Below are 19,181 nucleotides of genomic sequence, written 5' to 3' on the forward strand. Positions count from 1 at the left end.
TTAAGTGCGGATGTGGAACAAGTAAATGCTCCAGAAGATGTTCCTGCAGACGACACTATCTGAGCTGACTTGTACAGAAGCATGTGCTTGTGGAGCAGATGAAGAGTGTACCAATACAGCTCTGTGCACCAAACTGCGGAACTTGAAAATACTGATAACATAGATGATGAGTATTGATGACAACTAGGCATTTAGATGTCTCAAGGTCAGCTCTATCATAAATGTCTAAAGTTGAATTACAATATATTTCAATAATTTTCTGCATTTCATTGCATAAATGCTGAAAAATTAATCATAGCCAATTTTAAACACTTTGGCGGCCATTTTGAAAGGTGAACTGCACCTATATTCTTCTTAAACAACGTTGTTGCACTACATTAAGATGTTTAAAATCATTTTAATATCCATATCTGACAGAAATGAGATACATGTATTTTACTCTCGATGATAGTAATTGCCAAAAGCGGTATGCCATATTTTAATAAAAGGCGGCCATTTTGGATTTAGAGGCCATCTTGGATTGGAGAAAATGGACCAAATTAAGTTTTTAGTTCTCAGTGGATTCTCAGAAACATAAGCAGTGAAAATAATCAGGAAAAAGGAAAGAAATCAATGTCCTTATAGCTGGCAGACCATTTTAGACAAATTGGCGGCCATTTTGGATTTGGCAGCCATCTTGGATTCTAGAAAATGATCCTAATTATGTTCTTAGTGGATTTTGACAATCAAAAGTATAAATAATCATTAAGAAAAATATGACTTTATGCGCTTTCAGGACAAATACAGCTTAAAAAAGGCTAAAAATAGTGGCCATTTTGAATTTCAAAATGGCCGGCGAAGACACATTCGAAAAAAATGGAACCAACTCAGGTTTGGTTCGTATGGGTTTTCAGAAGCTAAAAAGCATTGGTTCCACTAGTGTAGCAAATTTTGCACTGGGTGACGTAACACCATGTACTATTGACCCCACGAGTTTCATGTGACATGTAGGGGCATGGTCAATGATCATTATGACCAAGTTAGGTCAAAATCGATGTAAGCATGTGAGTGCTAGAGCAAATGTAAAGGTTGACAGAAAGAAACAAAGGAGAACCTGTAAGAAAAAAGACACAGCCGTGACTAACGTCACGGCTGTGTAAATATGATGTAGTAATGAAGTTGCGATTTATTAATATTAAATGTTTAAATTTTCACGATGACACTATCAAGTCCTTCGTGGTCGAGCGGTCTAAGGCGCTGGTCATATGGTATACGTGATAGCGGCGCAGTGCAGCGTGGGTTCGAGCCCCGCACAGTGTCATCTTCCCGATATCTTCATGGCAGAAATCGCCATGGTAGATTGAATCCACCGCCACACATGGCCATTATACATATCGACCTGTTAAATATAATAGGCCGAATGACATCTGACAAAGGCTACTGACAATAGCCCCGATTAGCTCGGTGACTCACCTCGCTGTGTGTCAGTCAAGCATGGTATGCCATAGGTCATATTCTTACGATTGGCCTATACACTGCGCTATATAATTCGGCACATATAAATCAGAATTATTGCGGAATTATTGTCAGTTTTTGACTCAAGACGCAAGCTACTGTCTCAAAGCGCAAGCTAAGGACTATCATATCTGTTCAAAATATATATTCATGTGCAAGGAACCACATCTGGTTTCTTTATACGAAATCATTTACGGGAGATATTCATCATTTTCTAACCCGGTATCCGAAGATGTTCGTCTGATATCAAAATCGTGCATAGCAATTCACGTGTATCGATCCCGTGTATTCATTTTAGTGTCTCTGCTGCACCAAATAATTATTAGCCAGACGATGTCGGTGTGCCCCGCCTCTGCCTAATTAAATTTCCTTCTTTTTTTAAATTTCATATTATGTTAGGGAAATGTGGCTGGGAGAATGTATGTATGGCGAAGAGTGGTGTGGTCTTCGGTTGGCAGGAAGTAACGTCACCGTTTGCATAGTCCTAAACGGCGTCTCCCAACGGACTGCAGCATCCATTCATGCATCTATTGTTTCCGATTAGAGTGCTGGCATATTGGAAAATGTTACCAATTAATATTCATGAGAGTCCCGGGGGTCACTCCCATTGTGGCCTGTACACCATCCACGATAATCAACTTTTGAAAAGCACCCTAAACAAGAATTTAACCCTTTGTTAAAACGATACCCTAAACAGTTTAACTCGCGCCTGTTTTCACACCCTAAACAGGGATTTTATTCCTTGCATCATATTTCATACCCTAAATTGCATTTCCGCGTATTAGTAATTGCAATTTTGCTACCATTTTTTCCAATTTGTCATGTTTTTGACACCCTAAACACGATACGCGAGTATTGTGCCTACCCACGAAAAACTACCTTATGCGCGTATTTATTATCGCGGATGGTGTACAGGCTACAATGGGAGTGACCCCCCCGGGATGAGAGTGTACATTCAACGTCCAGTTTTCGAAATTGGGTGACTTGTGTTTGGCAGGTGTGAAATACATCTGACTGAGTGTTTTAATTACGTAACGCATAAAGGTTTTGGCATCATTGAATGGCTGCCTAGAGTTTTTATATTATTAAGATTATATACTGATAATTATTATTATTTTCTGTATTTATTCATTTCTTTGCACTTATTCTTTCTTATGTATACACTTTAGGGGCCTATCAATCCCTCGCTCTCCTTCTTCCCCTCTCCCCTTTCCCTCCCCCAGTTTCTTTCTTCTTCTTTTTTTTTTGTCTTCCTCCTTCCTCTACCCTCTCGATCGCCCATCCACGACTATTATCATACTGCGGTACATGTCAGGTCATATGGTTTGTCTTTGGACAAATGCATGCTACATACATACTAAACGTTCACCTTTTTGCCTATGAAAATTAATTAAGAATCTGCAGAACACAAAAAAGAGAGTACCATATTTATTTCTTGGACAATGACATGTGAATATGGATGCATGTGAAAGCCACTACGATGGCCAATAGTCATATCCCAAACGTCAATAATTGTCACATTTTCTACACCAGACATAATTTCTCGCAATACTTGATCCACGCTCCAATAATACCAATGTGACTTATCTCGAATTACTTTACCTTCGAGCTTCTGCGTGTTCGCACTCTTTATGAGAACACGCGTGCTAGGATTTCTTGATTTTAACCGTTGAATTGAATCTCTTATTTTATACAAACGATCTCGGTAGAAAGTGAGGTTCGTTCCTCCAAAATGGGCCCAGAGGGTAATCACAACCACTACACTATTTCCATGCTCAATGTCATCAATTGTATTTGGAATGTATTTCATGTCTTTCACGAAAACTTTATTTTCCCGAATTGGGTATCCATGAAATAGATATTTAAGATGGATGTCATGCACCTCATCTGTAGCAATATTTAATCCAAGATGTCTATTTTCGGCCAGTTGTTCAACTATCGTACCTTTTAAAATAACTCGAGCAAAATGTTCATACCATTGACGAATAGTTGAATCACCAAGAAAATAGAGGGTTTGATTTTGTAAACATTTCCTTATTTCTGGTGGTGTGAACTCTCTATTATGACAAACCAGGGAATGCCACATGTCTTTGAAATAAAATCCGGCAACACTGTCGTCCGGTCTGGTTTCGGTAGCTCCCACAACACATGTCTGGAGCTCCTTTGCCACGCATTTTGAAACTGCAGTGTCTGAAATATCAATAATTAACATTCGAAATAATCAGTAGCAAACAGGATGAATAATGGTGATTATGGCTGGAATAATGATAACTAAACTGAGCTCAAAAAGAAACTTACAATTTTTCACAAGGTCATATCTTAACATTCTATCCATCAAAACCAAATTTACACACAGGATTACTTCAATACTCTAGGGGGCGCAGCACTAATTCAGCGTCCCATATAGGATAACGTGTGAATTCGGTCTACTTCAAGCGCCATTTCTGGCGTCCCTGCAATAATTGGCAAAATAAATTTGGTATCAAATTAAAGCTCTGTTTCTCTAGATTCCAAAACTTTTGTCGGCATATATCGATGACCATTGACATTTTTGTGCAAAAAAAAGAGCTAAAAATATACTAAACTCACCACTCACATTTCAAAATCGGCTTTTCTCTTAATCCGCCACAGAAAATTGCTTTTGAGATCAATTGTCCAGTTTTTTCCTGCATGTTATCATTAATGATACTTGTCAAATTCATATGAGCCGATATTGAGTGATTTAAAGTGAACATGTCGGTAGATATGGTCGCTACAATCTCATATTCACTATGGACTATATTAGCCGAATTTCGTTGTTACATAAAATGCGGAGTGATTTAGTGTTGCGCCCTCTCTACTCTAAGCACATGTCAATAACCAAGCAGTTGCCTAACTGACACAATAGCAAAATGCACTGACATGGAACAGCTACCTAGACCACATTCACAGCCCAATAATTGGCACCCAACACAAGAAATCGGTTAGAATGCGGACAAGATACTTGCACAGATAATAATTTCCACTTTTCTGCTTTACACGCACTTTCTGCACGAAACACGTCATGTTCCACACTATTTCATTTACACTTTGGGAATTACCATCTGTAAGGATATTGTACGCATTCGCACATATTTCTTGTGCTGGGCGCCAATTATTGGGTTGTGGATGTGGTCCAGGAAGCTGTTCCATGTCAGTGCATTTTGCTGTTGTGTCAGTTGGACAACTGCTTGATTACTGGCATGCATTTACAGTAGAGTATTGAAGTAATCATGTGTGTAATGTAATTCTGGTTCATTGTGATAGAAAGGATTTTAAGATATGATCCTGTTAAAAATTAAAAGTTTCTTTTTGACCCTAGTTTATTTATACCACAACTACGCCGGGTAATAATACAAAATTGATTTCTTCCAAACACAACGAATTTGAACGATTGTAGTTAGGCGCAATTTTGGAACAGATGTAAACACTGCAAAATATACACAAAAAACAAAACAATTAGGTTTGAAAAATATCAATAACGAGATCTTCAGTTAGATAAATTCGAAGTAAATTTGCTTACTATTGGACGGCACCACATCAATGGGCGAGGCTAATGATGCTACTTCTTTCGGGCTGTGTAGACAAAATTATATAATGAGATACAAAACAGTAGAAACGTTATTCCGAGTTCAGGTCTATAACAATACCAAAACATTTCCATTTCTGACCTCAATAGTGGAGCCGGAATATGAATTCCCGTGCGCGAATTGAGACGAAGTTTTGACGATGTTTTCTTGTATATTCGAGGGTGCTGAACAAGAACTTGGGTCCAACCTCGGGGAAATATGGGGAACTCTCAGTAGAGGGCGTTTTTCAAAATGGCCGCCAAAATACTACAACATAACGTTCTAATGCTCTAAATAGGTTTCTTGTGGGTTGAATTGACGCAAATGTTACAGTTTTCTTCATTCTTGGTAATCAAAAGGCTACTGAGATACAAATTATTATCCAAAGGTCAGCGTAGGGGGCGTTTTTCCAAATTTCGCACTTTTTCACACATGCCAATAAGTAAAAAGGTCAACTTCTTTGCTGCAAAAAAAACCCCGTTGGAATCAGCCCTTCCATGAGGGAGAAATGTCCACGTTTTAGCTTCCCGCACCACCCCCACCCACTCACCCAATAATTCATATGCCGAATTAAGAGTGCTATTATAGTTGACCTGTCTGTTCTATATTTTTGCAAGTTAAAGAAAGTAGACAAATTATAGGACTTGAATTATTAATTCATGAAGCTTCTGGCAAGATGTCATAAGACAATTCTCAAAATAAAATATATTGATATTAATCCGTTATAACGCCCGTCGATTACGAGCTGATCAAAGTATACACATATGTGATGCGATCAAGCAAATTAGCAAAATCAGTCGGAACTCGGAAATATTGATTTTGAGATATAGCCAAAAAAGGCAATATTTCCATTTGTTTCCTTTTGTTATATGGAACCTCTTCAATTGCTCATATCTTTGGAACTGATAGTTCAATTTGAATGGGGTTTTCTGCAAAATACAGCTTTGAAAATGTTTGTTACTATCCTATAAGAAACTGAAAATTTAGTATTTCCGAGTTCCGAATGATTTTGCTTGATTGAATCACATATTTGCTTGCGATTCTCATAAAATAGGAATGAACCAAAACATACTAACCCCGTGATAGTAAGCCGTACTTCCTTTCCCGATATCAAATCGCCTACATATCCGTCATACCAAGCGCTGGTGTGTATGAAATATGTGTCGCACGACAACAATGCTGGTTTGACACAAAACCACGGAAAACCAGTCTTTTCATCGGTAAAATTACAAAAGCTCATGTTCGCCAATTTATGTTTTGGATTAATATACATGTCAGTTGTTATGTGGCAGGGTGTACTGACCGATGGCGTTTGTCCTTCAGCTTTAAATTGTCCTCGGTAACTAATTCTGGCTGGAAAATTTTCCCTTATTCGTTTCAGGACATCAATAGCTTCTGCGGAATTGATAAGCACGATTGAAATCTTCACTTGTCCAGTCCAGTGAAGGCGGAATTTTGCAGTGTAGGTGCCATTGAAATGATCAATTATTTCATCAGCTGCAGCACTCGCATGTAATTCATCACTATGAATCCAAGCGTAGAAGAAATCACCGCCATACAATTTGCTTTCGTTTTTGGTGTTTCTAGCTTCAATAGATACTTCGAGAGTATCACATATATTGTATGGCTTGTGAATAGATTTGACGAAGTAATATGAAAATTGAGGGCTGGTTGGAAAATCCAGTGAAATATTCACTTTTCTTCTGATGTCGGGTGATTTTGCAATCTGTGGTGTCGGGGTTTTGTATTCGTCGCCATGATGTCTATATGCAATTGCTGGCGCTACGAATCCTCGGTGAGATTGATTATGGAAGCTTGCATCTGCTGCTAAATTACTAAACACCTGTAGAAAACAAAGGCAATATAAAAACACTGAGGTCTAGAAAATGTTTGTAGATGGAGTTGTAAATAAATAGTAGAAATACAAGCTGCCTTGAGCAGTGGTTAAGCCAAGGGAAGGAGGAAGAGATGAAGTGCTGGAGCTTCCCCCGTGGGACATCTTGATACCTCATAGTGCAGTTATGTCCACGGCAAATTCACCGTGACCTTTCCAGCCATAAACCCGCTTAGTGAAGATTAAACCGAGATATGCAGTACTAAGCCATTATAGTAATTGATTGTCCAATGCAAGTTTATTACCACGTGATAATATTAACCAAATGCACCATCGAATTGTCCGCTACGGTCGACTGATCCAATCGATAATGACGCTATTGACATGTACGGGCGGAGCTCCACTGACCGAGTTTTGGGGTATTTTTCAATGGTTTGCTGTCATTTACTCATCAAGGCGGTCCCCCGCTATTATAAAGACTATGCTATTGATTTAAAGATTGACATGTAGAGAATAAACCATGCTTGATTGACAGAAAGTACTAATTTTGTACCTATTACGGTTTCGTGACCCCCCCCCCCCTTCCAAATGAGACCAAGCCAGGGCGGCCTGGTGAAGCAAAATGTGCATTGGAATAACACGGGAGTTGGATATAGATGGTAGGATTTCTTTCTCATACAAAATGTATGGTCCCCCGTTATTAAAGCTTGTACCGGGTTGAAAATTCAGATATTTTGAAAAGAATAAGTAATTTAAACATAGAGCGAGTACTAAAATCATAGCTTTTATACTTTTTGATCTCCTATATCTACAACACAGCGCTACCAGCAGGGGTCAATTGCTATACTATTGTGAGTGCCCCTGTGCTGTGTGCATACAGGTAGGCAACAATAACTGCATGATGTTCTTGACCCTTGTGGAATACTGGCCTCTATGATATTAGATTTTTCGGTCAAAATGTCGCGATAACCTTTTATTATTGTTTCAGTCTAAATAGGATTATGTTACTATGCTTTATTTAAACGAAACTATTAGGACCTTATACTGGAGGTCTGATAGTGTAATTTAAAGCTTTATTGCCTGTCGTGCTGTGCCAAAGTCAACATACTTCAAACATTGCCTGTAGACAGGGTTTTCTGATGAAGATAACTTTTGATGAAGGGGTATTTTTAAATTTTTTTGACCCTTTCAATTGTAAATTTTTCCTCTGAAGGAGAAAAAAACATTGCCTAAGGGGTATTTTTATATTATTTTTGAAGACATTTTTAACAATATGTGTATTTTTGGAGCCATAGGCGTAGATCCGGAGGGGGGGGTAGGGGAAATCTCCCAATATTTTGCCAGGGGATGGTCCATATATAATCATCCCCCAATGTTGACGCCTGTGTGTGAGTTTCTGACCAAATTAACCTCATATTTGGCCATTTTAGCCCCAAAAGTGCAAATTTTTGCGCGCTTTGCGCGAATTTATTCCACTTTTGCACCTTATTTCAACAGTTTAGCTTCAAAATGGCAAATTATTTTGTACCATAAACTTATTCTTTCTCCAAAAGGTGCTGGATTCAATATTGAACTTGGAAAATTTTGTAAAATGAAGACCTAATTGAAGCGATTTGGTGGACCATTTTGGCACTATTACTGTGTAAAATTTAAGTTTGAACAGTTGAAAAGCCGAAAATTGTGAAATGACGGTCCATAAAGCCTTTCGTTGTCACGTTTTCCCCATTAGACCTATAAATTGTGTTAAACATAGGGCCTAAATTGGCAAATGTCGAAAGCAGAAGCGAAAATGGTCACTTGTTTATCCACTACGCATGGGGGTGTCTGATGGAGATGTTCCCCGCTGAGAGGGAAAATTTTGCAAAATTAAAGTCCAATTGAAGACATATCTGGTGCATCATTTAAACAGAAAAAAGGACCCGAACCCAATTTGCAAGATTCCAAACTGACACTATACAATTTAAGAGACTCGCAATCACTAAAACATACATGGATCGATGCGGACAAAATGTGATGGGCCCTACATATCGGGAGTAGGTCCTAAATGCCAAAAGCCGAGAATTAATGCACAATATCGGGTGTTTCTCTATTCAAATCTGAACGCGTACGTTTTCAAGATTTTGTACGTATTGGACTTTAGGACTATGGATTTGAAAGAGTCAGAAAAGTGCCTGAACGCGTAAATACGCGTGTTTTGTGCGTTAAAGTTAACCCTGATTATTTGCCTATAGACTTCCTATAATTGGCACTTTCCTGCCGTTGATGGGGTGACCATCGATATCACGTATTATATAAGCAAACGAGGACAGGAATTGTGTGATATCGATGTTCACCCCACCAACGACAGGAAATTGCCAATTATGGGAATAGAATGGTTCTATTTCCGAAAGGTGTGCTTCTTTAAGCGTCAATCGCATTAGGAAATGAATTGGGAGAAAACCTTCTGTTAATAAAATACTATGCTGACCTCACGCTCCAGAGGCTATTTTAGAAGAAAAAAGTCACTGCACGTTAGCAAACGTAAAATCTAAAAGATCAGCTAGCGGATACAAGCTTGAGGGGATGGGGTTGCTGGGAGAGGGGTTGTATCCCCTCGAGTTAAAATCACGCGTTAAAATCGCGCATTTTACGGACTCATTTTTGACGTTAAGGGCTTAGAGCTGATATCACATTACTCAGACATACCAAATTGCATTCTGATTACGAGGAATAGCCTTAACTGATTTTTGCGATATAATACAAATTTTATGACAAATTATTAAATAAAAAATGATATTTTTGATATTTAACAGTCCTCAAAGTAAAGTTTATCAATCAAATGATATGCATTTAAAGTTGAAAATTGATACATGTCTGGTTCACTAATGTATTTCACTAATTCAGTTAATTGACCTGTCATTTTATTACCTACAGCTCCATGAAAGTACAGACTAGGATCATAAATGTCATTAGGTTTATGGTATTGATGGTATTGATATGCAAAAACGAATACAAACTCTGCAAAAATGCATAAAATGCACACAGGTGCCTACAATGGCACGAAATTAATATCTGTAAAATGTAATAATAATAAAACAATCCTTTTAATTTACTTAGAAGGTAGGTTTCATTTAAAATGTCATTCTATTTAATTGAATTGTCATTTTGATAACTCCATAAAAGTACACAGAACCTCTTTAGTAAATGTTGAATGGAATGCTCACGTGTCCCTATCATCTCTTAACCTGTCGCACAGTAGCGTAAAGTTCTCAAAATGTGATAAGATTTTCTGCAACTTAAGTGATGCAAAATAGCATTTAAGTTGTCGGCAAATTGCATTAAAAAGTTGCATACAAATTTCATTACAAAAGATTAAACACACTCTTCATGAACTAAATGTCTATAGCAAAGAACTTTTATAAACATAGAGTGGCAATAGATTACGTAATGCTTTGTTCCTATGATGCTGATTTGATTTTCCGACAGACTATTCATAAAAGTGGTACCATTGTTTCGAACAAAGGGGTTCCGGCATTAAATCGGTTACTGATCCAACAGCAAATTAACGCTATACACAATAGGCGAGTATCAATAAGTGACTACGCAACAGTCATGTGTAAGGGCAGTCATGTGTAAAGTGGTGTCATTGTTCCCGCGTATCCCAATGTGTACTTATGCGGGTCTGAAGTCTATAGAGGAGGCTTTATATATCAATCAGGCGGCGGATGACATGATCGAGCCGGCAAATTGTGAAACCGCCCGGCCGTATGGCATTTTCCAATATAGTCGGTTAGTTTTGTGGGGTTCATTATCGAACCCCAACGGTTTTAGCTTGTATTTATATTATTTATCAACATAGGCTTATTTGTTTGTGATATTTCAAGCGTGATATTTTCAAAATAATCCCATAATCATGAAAATTTACTGAATTTAGAGAATGCAATGCGGCCACCACCTGCTATCGATGTACACTTCTTTATCACCCACCTGACCTGACAATATATGTAACAATAATTATTAGGCCTATATAATTATATATAGAAACTAAACACATAACAGCATTAGGCAGCCATTCGATGATGTCAATGCCTTTATTCGTTACGTAATTAAAACGCCCAGTCAGATGTATTTCACACCTGCCAAACACAAGTCACCCAATTTCGAAAAATGGACATTGAATGTACACTCTCATGAATATTGATTGGCAACATTTTCCAATAGAACAATGAACGTTGCAGCCCGCTGGTTCTATGGGTCTTTTTATCTTTTCAGTTTCCGTAACTCTATTGTTCAGATACGAAAACGCAAGGGATTCAGTAAGTTTACTGTGATCTGATTTCATTGTTAACTCTGAAGTACCAATCAGCTTATTTCAATAGAGATGATTGCCTGTGTCAATATTAAAAGGCTGGAGTGGAGATAAAAGAGTATGGAAAACCGATGTCTGACCGGTGTTTTAATGGTCTAGCGCCCTCTCGTGTTTGACACTGTTTATCAATTTAAAATTGATTCACATTATTATCATGATTATGACAAAATGCCAATCCGAATGAAAAGGTGCACCTTTTTCTGTAAAAACGTTGAAAATCACAAAGGTCCGCTTATAAGCATGTCGCACCCCAATGCACCTGTGCAGGGCCGCAGTTTCGCCCTGCCCTCGTATCAATGTCTATCTCCCTATTTTGCTTCACCCCCCCGCTCTCCGAATGATCAGTCTCCCCACTCTCTACCCGGTTCCTTCTCTCTCCTCTCGAGTTCTTCTCTTTCTTGTCGTTCCGTCTATCCCTCTCCTCTCTTTCTTCCTCACCCCCTCCTACTCTCACTTGTTCAGTCTCAAGTTTCCCCTCCCTCCCTCCCCCTTCCTTGCGAAATTTATCAGTAGGATCCATGACTGAAAATAAGCTCTGCAAAAATTAACATTTAAAATAAACCCGAGCCTTGCATATAGACCCAACCAATTATCAGATTAGCTTGCCAGTGATACGAATGAATAGAATACATTATCTTTGCTCCAATGCAATTCTTTTGTTGTATTTCAATATAAAACATGATTACCAAATCACCACTTGTACGCGCCTCATTGGGAGATATTTGACTATTTTAGACGCTCGTTTCATCGCCAATATGAAAAACTTTTGCTTATAACTTGGCAAATGGTTAGTATATATTTCAATGCAAGACAATTTTTACGAGCCACTTACGTCTAGGCGTAAGTGCATATACACCAAACACAAGTCAATTGAAGCCGTACAATTTACCGCGAATTTAGGACCGTAAAATTTAGACTCTTCTTTTGTCTAGATTAGCACCCAACCGCACATCTCAAGGTTTTATGTAAAAAATCTATATAACTTACCAAAACGAAAACTGAAATTCACGAGCTTCAAATTTTCAGTAACTAACAAAAGGCTAGAATAAAAGATTGGCCACACCTGGGAGACTACCACTTCAGAATAACAATGACTTACAAAAACTATTACGGTTACGGAAACAGAAACTGAAAAGATAAAACGACGGTATGTATGTTGTGTGGCCATGGTTTATAGGTCTTTATATCAATGGATATAAATTAACAATTAATAGAAAAATGTATCAGTCTATAGAAAGCCTGAGGGGTTGGAGCAAGTCTAGATAAAGGTTTGATAAAGGTTCTGTCAGGCAGGATCGAAATATTTAGGGACCTAATAATTCTTCCAATATGTCAGCGCTCTAATCGGAAACAATAGAACAATAAACCCTGCAGAGCGTTGGTCTATATAGTGCCGAACTTAAAACACTAAGATGTTCAGTCCATAAACAGGGTGTTTATTTTCTACAAGCAATATCGTACACATGATACAGGATGAGTTGAGTAAAAAAAAGTGCAATAGTGCAAAGAATCCATCTTTATTTTATAACCAGGTTGAACTTTTAGGATTTAAAACACATGATATATTCATTAGTGGCCTTGTGTGAAACAACGAAGTAATTAGCACTTACCGTTCTATTGTTATGACACATTTTACAGCGATACTCGATTTTAATGCTTGTCCACGGGACATAAATTTTGAATGTCAGCACACTCTTTGTAAGGTAGATGTAGACTTCTCCGTAGTCCACTTGCCCATTTTGCATACTCTGGCTATTACATTTAAGCATAAAACTCTGATTTATATTGATTTGTGTGCAACTGATAGATTTTCACATCTGTATCTGATCTTTTCAGTCACCTCACTCCCTCTGTTTGTTAGCTTCCCAAGTGGACTACTGACTTTGCCTTGTGGTTAAGATTTTTAACACGGGATTCTATGGAGAGTTAGGCCAATTTCTGGCCTAACTAAAATTGGCCATGATGTAATGCATCTTTAAATGGATCTGCCTTGTGATTGGTCGCCCATATCTCGCTATGGTTTAAATCTTCCGGGCCCGCGCCATTACCATTAACTACACCGTACACAACTATCTGTGGTATTTGCGGCGCTTTTGTGTTGACGCGAAAGTTAATCTCTCATCAAACATCTAGCGCGGCTTGTACTATACCATGCTTAGTACTTGTGGTTAATGGACTGATAAACAAGTATGTTTGACAGTGTGTTTTTAGAGAGCAAACTCCCGGGGCAAAGTTCTGCTTAAAATTCAAAGTCCATAGTCGGATTTTCGTGGTTCGCTATCAATAAACTGGTAGATTCCAAAATCAGAATTGTTCAGTATTAAAGTGAGCATTATAATTATGCAAGTTAATGTTGCATTCAATTACTTTTATTGTCACTAATCATCTGATATTTTTAACTCTTTATGACCATTTTACTATTGAATACTTTAACTTTAATAAACATCAGTATAATTTTGAGTTCAACGAAATGGGTTCATCATGACTAATAATAACATATTTTAAATAAAATTCGACTATGGCATAGTCTAAGGTAGATTTGGAACAACTGCCATTTTCTTCATTGGCAGTGAAGTAGAATGGAGTACACTAAGTTTTATTGTCCCTAGTGTTGAGCTGTCTTGTATAAGTAGAGGAAACATTACTTTTATTTGTTGTTATTTTCATATTTACCCTTACATTAAAAATGTTCATTCTCTATAAAAGAAACATACAAATTTATGGGCGGGATTTTCAAATGTCGAAGGAATGCGTGCAAATTGAAGTGGTGTGAATTAGAAATTATTCAGTATAGGGTGGACATATTGCAGGGAATTGAAAAATTAGAGTTGCAGTTGGGTGAGGTATGAAGGACTTAGTTAGTTTGAACCGAAAAAAAGGGAATTGAAAGAATGCAAAAATCAACCTTGATTTAAGTTAAAGCCAGCTTCAGATCTGGTGTCTTTATTTCGCATTGTGTGCTCTCAGATCATTCAAATTACATGAAGCCTCGTGGACAAAGAGTTAAAATGGTTATCGCCGTAAAATGACTCATAAAATATTGAGTGTGGCATTTATAAAAAGTTTCGATAATGGGAAAGTTCAACTTGGTTCTTACGTGAATATTGATTCGTTGACCTATTGTACTTTTTTATTCACCCTGTATATACATTAAAATACCCAAATGATTTGATGTGCTCATCATTAAGTGTCTATGTGTTTATATACCTATACCTTGTAAGCACCTAGAAGAGTTTAAACCGGCTGATTTCACATGCATTTAGCAAATGAAAAAAAATCAATTTATTAGGTCTTTACAGGTTTCCTTAAGCATGTTGAGGAAAACTTCTCTTTAAGCCTTTTTCACACTAATTTGGCCATAAGTATTGTAAATTTTGATGATAAAAAAGTCCCGATATTGAGCCAGAGGGATTATCAAGCTGCCCCCGTTAGCAGGTCTGCATGCCATAGAGGTGCGCACTTACTTTTTTTATTGGTGTCCCCGGTTGCATATCAGCGGCGATGAGCGGCGATCCATCGCCCCTCATGAAAATGTTCCTGATGGTCATAATTTTTGGCCTGTTTTACTGGGACAATTGCGCACGAAGCGCGCAAAACCTTTCCATTTTACACTATTTTAGCACAAACAAAGGTGATATGTTGTAGTAATGTGCAACATTACACTATTTTTGCCCCAAATTAAGGTGTTTAACGGTCTAAAAAAGAAGATGCACAGGGCAATACGGGACAATTTGTGTTCGGTAGATGGACCTGCCCCCACGCCTTTTGCGGATTTTCTCGTCCACGGGCTTTCCCCACGAGTGACCGAAAAATTGGGAGTAAAGGTCGTTACCAGAGGCGTTGTGAGGCAATATTTGCTTGATTTCCCCTGCCAATTGAATATTTGACTGATCACAACAAACTATAGGATATAGGATTTCCCGACTACAATCCACGAAAAAAAGGTTGGCACACTTTACCTGTCTTTTGGTATATCTCTGCCCCCGCTCCCCCAATTCAATGTTGGACCAAGCCATGTTGTCAACAGGTCCGTGAGACCCTCCAACATTGAACGATGGGGAGTGGGGAAGGGTGAGATATAGGGGGGCGTCTGTACTTCACATATATTGCATGCATGTTTCCCTCGCCTCCCCAATTTTAATAGGGCACGCGTTTCCATTGTTTAGTGCAAGTGTGCCAACTATTAATTTCCTGGATTGTAGATTAGTCTTACTTTGTGGTGTGGAGGAACTTCTTTAATTTCTTAGTCATTTTTCGGGCTGAAACTACAATGCTGGCCATAAATGTTGGGATGGTTTTGATAGGGTTATGTAAATAAGCCCCCACTTCCCCCGTCAATGTTGAATCTTACTTTTTTGGTCACGCGCGCCTAGTGGTACCCAACATTGATTGGTGGGGAAGGGGCTGTTAGAAAAGGGTTTAGGTTTGACACTGTAGAAACCTCCACCTTATCACGTTAAAAATAACGGAAATACGGTCATAATATAGTGTACGTGTATCAACACATTTTGGTGATGGTTGTAGTATAGGAATATTTTAAGCACGGATTTTTAATTCTCACTGCACGGACTTCTATTCTCACTGCACGAACGTGCCAGGAGGCAAGTTAAAATAGCCCCTGCAGAGGTGAATCTGCCCCCTCCCCAACCCCCTCCCCTCTTTGGATACGGCACTATTTCTATACGAATCCCCTTCTTAAAATAAAATTAAATGGAAATTTGTTAAAAACAACCTTTATAAGCCTATACTTATACTTACATGTATACGTATAGCGATTACCATTATAGAGTAATATAAACATGTGGACATGGCAGCCTTAATACATTCTGATGTGTAATCGATCAGCAAAAGCATTCAATTTATTTAAATGAAGCGCCTAAAGTCAGATGGGTGGTAAAAATGATTGCATCGACAGCTAAAGCCTCCTTTATAGACTTCAGACCCACACAAGCACACATTTGTGATAAAACGTGAGAACAATGGTACCACTTTACACATGACTGCCCTTACACATGACTGTATTGTGGTCACTTATTGATACTCGCCTGTTGTGTAGAGCATTAATATGATGCCGGAGCAGTGAGCAATTTAATGGCGGAACCCCTTTGTTCGAAATAATGCATTTCATGTACATATCCTTAAAACTTTTGAATCCATGCTTTCTTCAAATGTTTTCAGCTTTGACAGCCAGTTGCCATGGCAATTGCCATGAGCATGAAAGTTAGTCTTAAAAACACAGTGGTCAATCTGTTATCCTAACCAGCTGGACTTCACTTGGGTCACCATGCTATATGCCCTCAGGCAATTCCAGCCCTGAAACTCACTCCCCTGCCCAGCTGACCTCCAGAGCACCAGGAATGTGTTGACATGCAAAAGGTCAAACATCCCCCCTTTGGCCGTGCCAAAAATCTTTGCCCCCCCTGTGGCCGTGCCAAAAATCTTTGCCCCCCCTTTGACGTGCCAAAAATCTTTGCCCCCCCCCTTAACACATGCAAGATTTTGGGGAATCCGAATTTAAAACCTTAAATTGTCTTATCATATAATGCGAACGCAGCGAGCAGGAAATAATTTTATGGCGTAATATAGAAATGGTGCCCAAAATATCTGTGCCAAAATCGCTTCCCCCCCCTGGCCTTTCGACCTGCCGAAAATCGCTTGACCCCCCTTTCGACCTGCCAAAAATGCTTGCCCCCACCCCTTTTGGCCTGTCAAAAATCTTTGCCCCCCTATAATTCACCAGACCGGGGTACACATAATTATTGCACCACCCCTGAGGGGACATGCATTGTGTGGAATCAAACCCAGTAATCAAGAAGATTACAAATCATGTGATTATTTGTCACTTAACAACTTACCTTATAACGTAGGATTATCAATAAATAGCTGACTAAGGCGAATGTCATAAGTTTAATCAGATCACCAAATTGACCCCTTTGCAATATTTTCATATTGATACAAAGATTGCCCTTAGATCTGCTTGAGAAGGAATTTTAAGCGAAGTATTTTGTGATAGATAATATTGTAATGAAGCCGAATTGATGGTTCCGTTTTACACCCAACCAAACCGCAGTCAAAATTGCAGCGAAGCCAATCCAATAGCCAGGCACAGGGAGAATTTGGAGGAGACATGCAGCCTGAAGAGCATATATGTAGTTGATGTGTTAAACAACAGTATAATTTGATATAGTACACAATCTGCATGATTAATTATTCTATATTGATTATATAAAAATAACATAATACAAACCAGAAAAACACGTGTCGGATTTTGCAACAGTGTGTAGAATATTTGGTATTGATTTCGTTTATTTACACATATTTTTAATTTAAATCAATATTTTCTGCCTCTGCTACAGGGTGTCAAGCATATATGGTGCCGATCCCATGTAATGCTATGGAATTAGGTCATTTTCCATCCCATCATGTTAATCAAATCTGCCGTATTGCAAAACAATACACGTATTGTGTAATTTCTATTGTTATACAGGTTAGGTTCCAGACCTTTAAGCAGGGTCATGTAAAGGATTGGACAATGAGAGGCAAAATAAAGATTCCACATGTTTCCTTGCTTTCTTTTTAAAATCTTTATAAAAAAGATGCCTGTACAAGGTGTCCCAGAAAAAAAATACTGGGCGAATGAATTTGGACGTAAGTCGAGAAAATATACATCAGAATCCAAAAATCTAAAAATCAGCGTGTAGCTCATCTTATTCTTATACGCTAATTTTACTGGAATCGATTGACTGATTGCGAAGAAATGAGCGATTACATAACGCATGCGTCAATTCACTTCATTCCAAGTTTGAAAGAAAGGTCATTCAACACAATGCGCACTAGTGTTTAACCGTCAATGGGCTTTATATTTTGTTCGGTGAAATCCTTTTCGTTCTTTTTTTAAACAATCTGTATCTTGCAGAACATTTAATTAGGTTTTGTTCAATTTTGAGAACCGGCACGATATTAAAAATGAAAGCTTGCATGAAAGATGATGCTCGGTACTTGTAAATATCTTTTTTCGTTAATGTTGATATAAATGTTGCATAAAGAATTTTAATTTTGCATAAAGAAATCCAGCTGGCTTAAAAAAATTCTCACACATATAATTATGTTTTTGGAATATTTCCAAGAAATTGTAATGCAAAGTTTAAATCTTTTAAAACTTCAACATTAACGTTGAATGGTATCAAAAATCACACGTAAAGCTGTAAGCACTTGATCATTGTCATTCTTGGCTCAAATGTTCTTTGGAAAGTTAAAATATAACATATCTGCACAACCTAAAGAATTAAAGTTGGAAAGCTTCCAATTGCAGGAATCAAAGTTTTCTCGGACGAACTGTTATTCATCTTCAGTGAAAGCATGCATAACATAACACCGTCGGATTATAAAATAGATAATGTGGACTAAATCTAATGAGATACACAAACTTTAGGAAGCGGTGAGCGAGTATGTAAAAAGCGCCTATTGATCACACTTGGAATGAACTGCATTGATGCGCGCATTATGTAATCGTTAATTTCTTCGCACCAGTCAACTGAATCAAATAAAAAATTTAAGTTTTTTGATTTTTATGTCTATTTCTCGACTTACGTTCAATTTTATTCACTCGGTATTTTTTTCTGGGACACCCTGTATAGAATAGTAAACTCAGGGACAATAATCACATTAAATAAAAAAAAAAGAATATATGTGTTGAAAAAATATAATAAGCGTCAATGTGCGTATTGAAAACCCAACCTGCGTCTTGAAAACAAAAACAAAAATAAATAAATAAAATACATAAAAATTATTCACAAACCATAAAAACACGTGTCAGATTTTGCACTTTGAAACAGTGTGTAGAATATTTGATATTGATTTCGTTTATTTACACATATTTTTAATTTAAATCAATATCTTCGGCCTCTACTATAGTGTA

At 37.9% G+C, this 19,181-nt stretch overlaps 1 protein-coding gene across 1 annotated transcript; it reads right to left on the reverse strand.

Annotated features, from left to right (window-relative positions):
- Positions 1-2,775: 2,775 nt before the first annotated feature.
- On the reverse strand, positions 2,776-17,413 carry LOC140149697 (NXPE family member 3-like). Its single transcript, XM_072171769.1, has 4 exons — positions 17,119-17,413; positions 6,158-6,924; positions 5,036-5,088; positions 2,776-3,684 (listed from the first exon to the last, which is right to left on the reverse strand). The coding sequence occupies exons 1-4, from the start codon at positions 17,209-17,211 to the stop codon at positions 2,885-2,887; spliced, it is 1,713 nt and encodes a 570-aa protein (XP_072027870.1). The 5' UTR covers positions 17,212-17,413; the 3' UTR covers positions 2,776-2,884.
- Positions 17,414-19,181: the final 1,768 nt, after the last annotated feature.

Source organism: Amphiura filiformis, chromosome 4, assembly GCF_039555335.1.
Source record: "Amphiura filiformis chromosome 4, Afil_fr2py, whole genome shotgun sequence".
In the NCBI taxonomy this organism is placed as follows: domain Eukaryota; kingdom Metazoa; phylum Echinodermata; class Ophiuroidea; order Amphilepidida; family Amphiuridae; genus Amphiura; species Amphiura filiformis.

Excerpts from the sequence above, each read along its gene's own strand:
- LOC140149697 (XM_072171769.1), bottom strand. The coding sequence starts at position 17,211 with ATGAAAATATTGCAAAGGGGTCAATTTGGTGATCTGATTAAACTTATG. Across the intron at positions 6,925-17,118 it reads TGATAATCCTACGTTATAAG|GTGTTTAGTAATTTAGCAGC; the intron begins GTAAGTTGTTAA and ends TGTTTTCTACAG. Across the intron at positions 3,685-5,035 it reads TGATGTGGTGCCGTCCAATA|ACACTGCAGTTTCAAAATGC; the intron begins GTAAGCAAATTT and ends TTGATATTTCAG.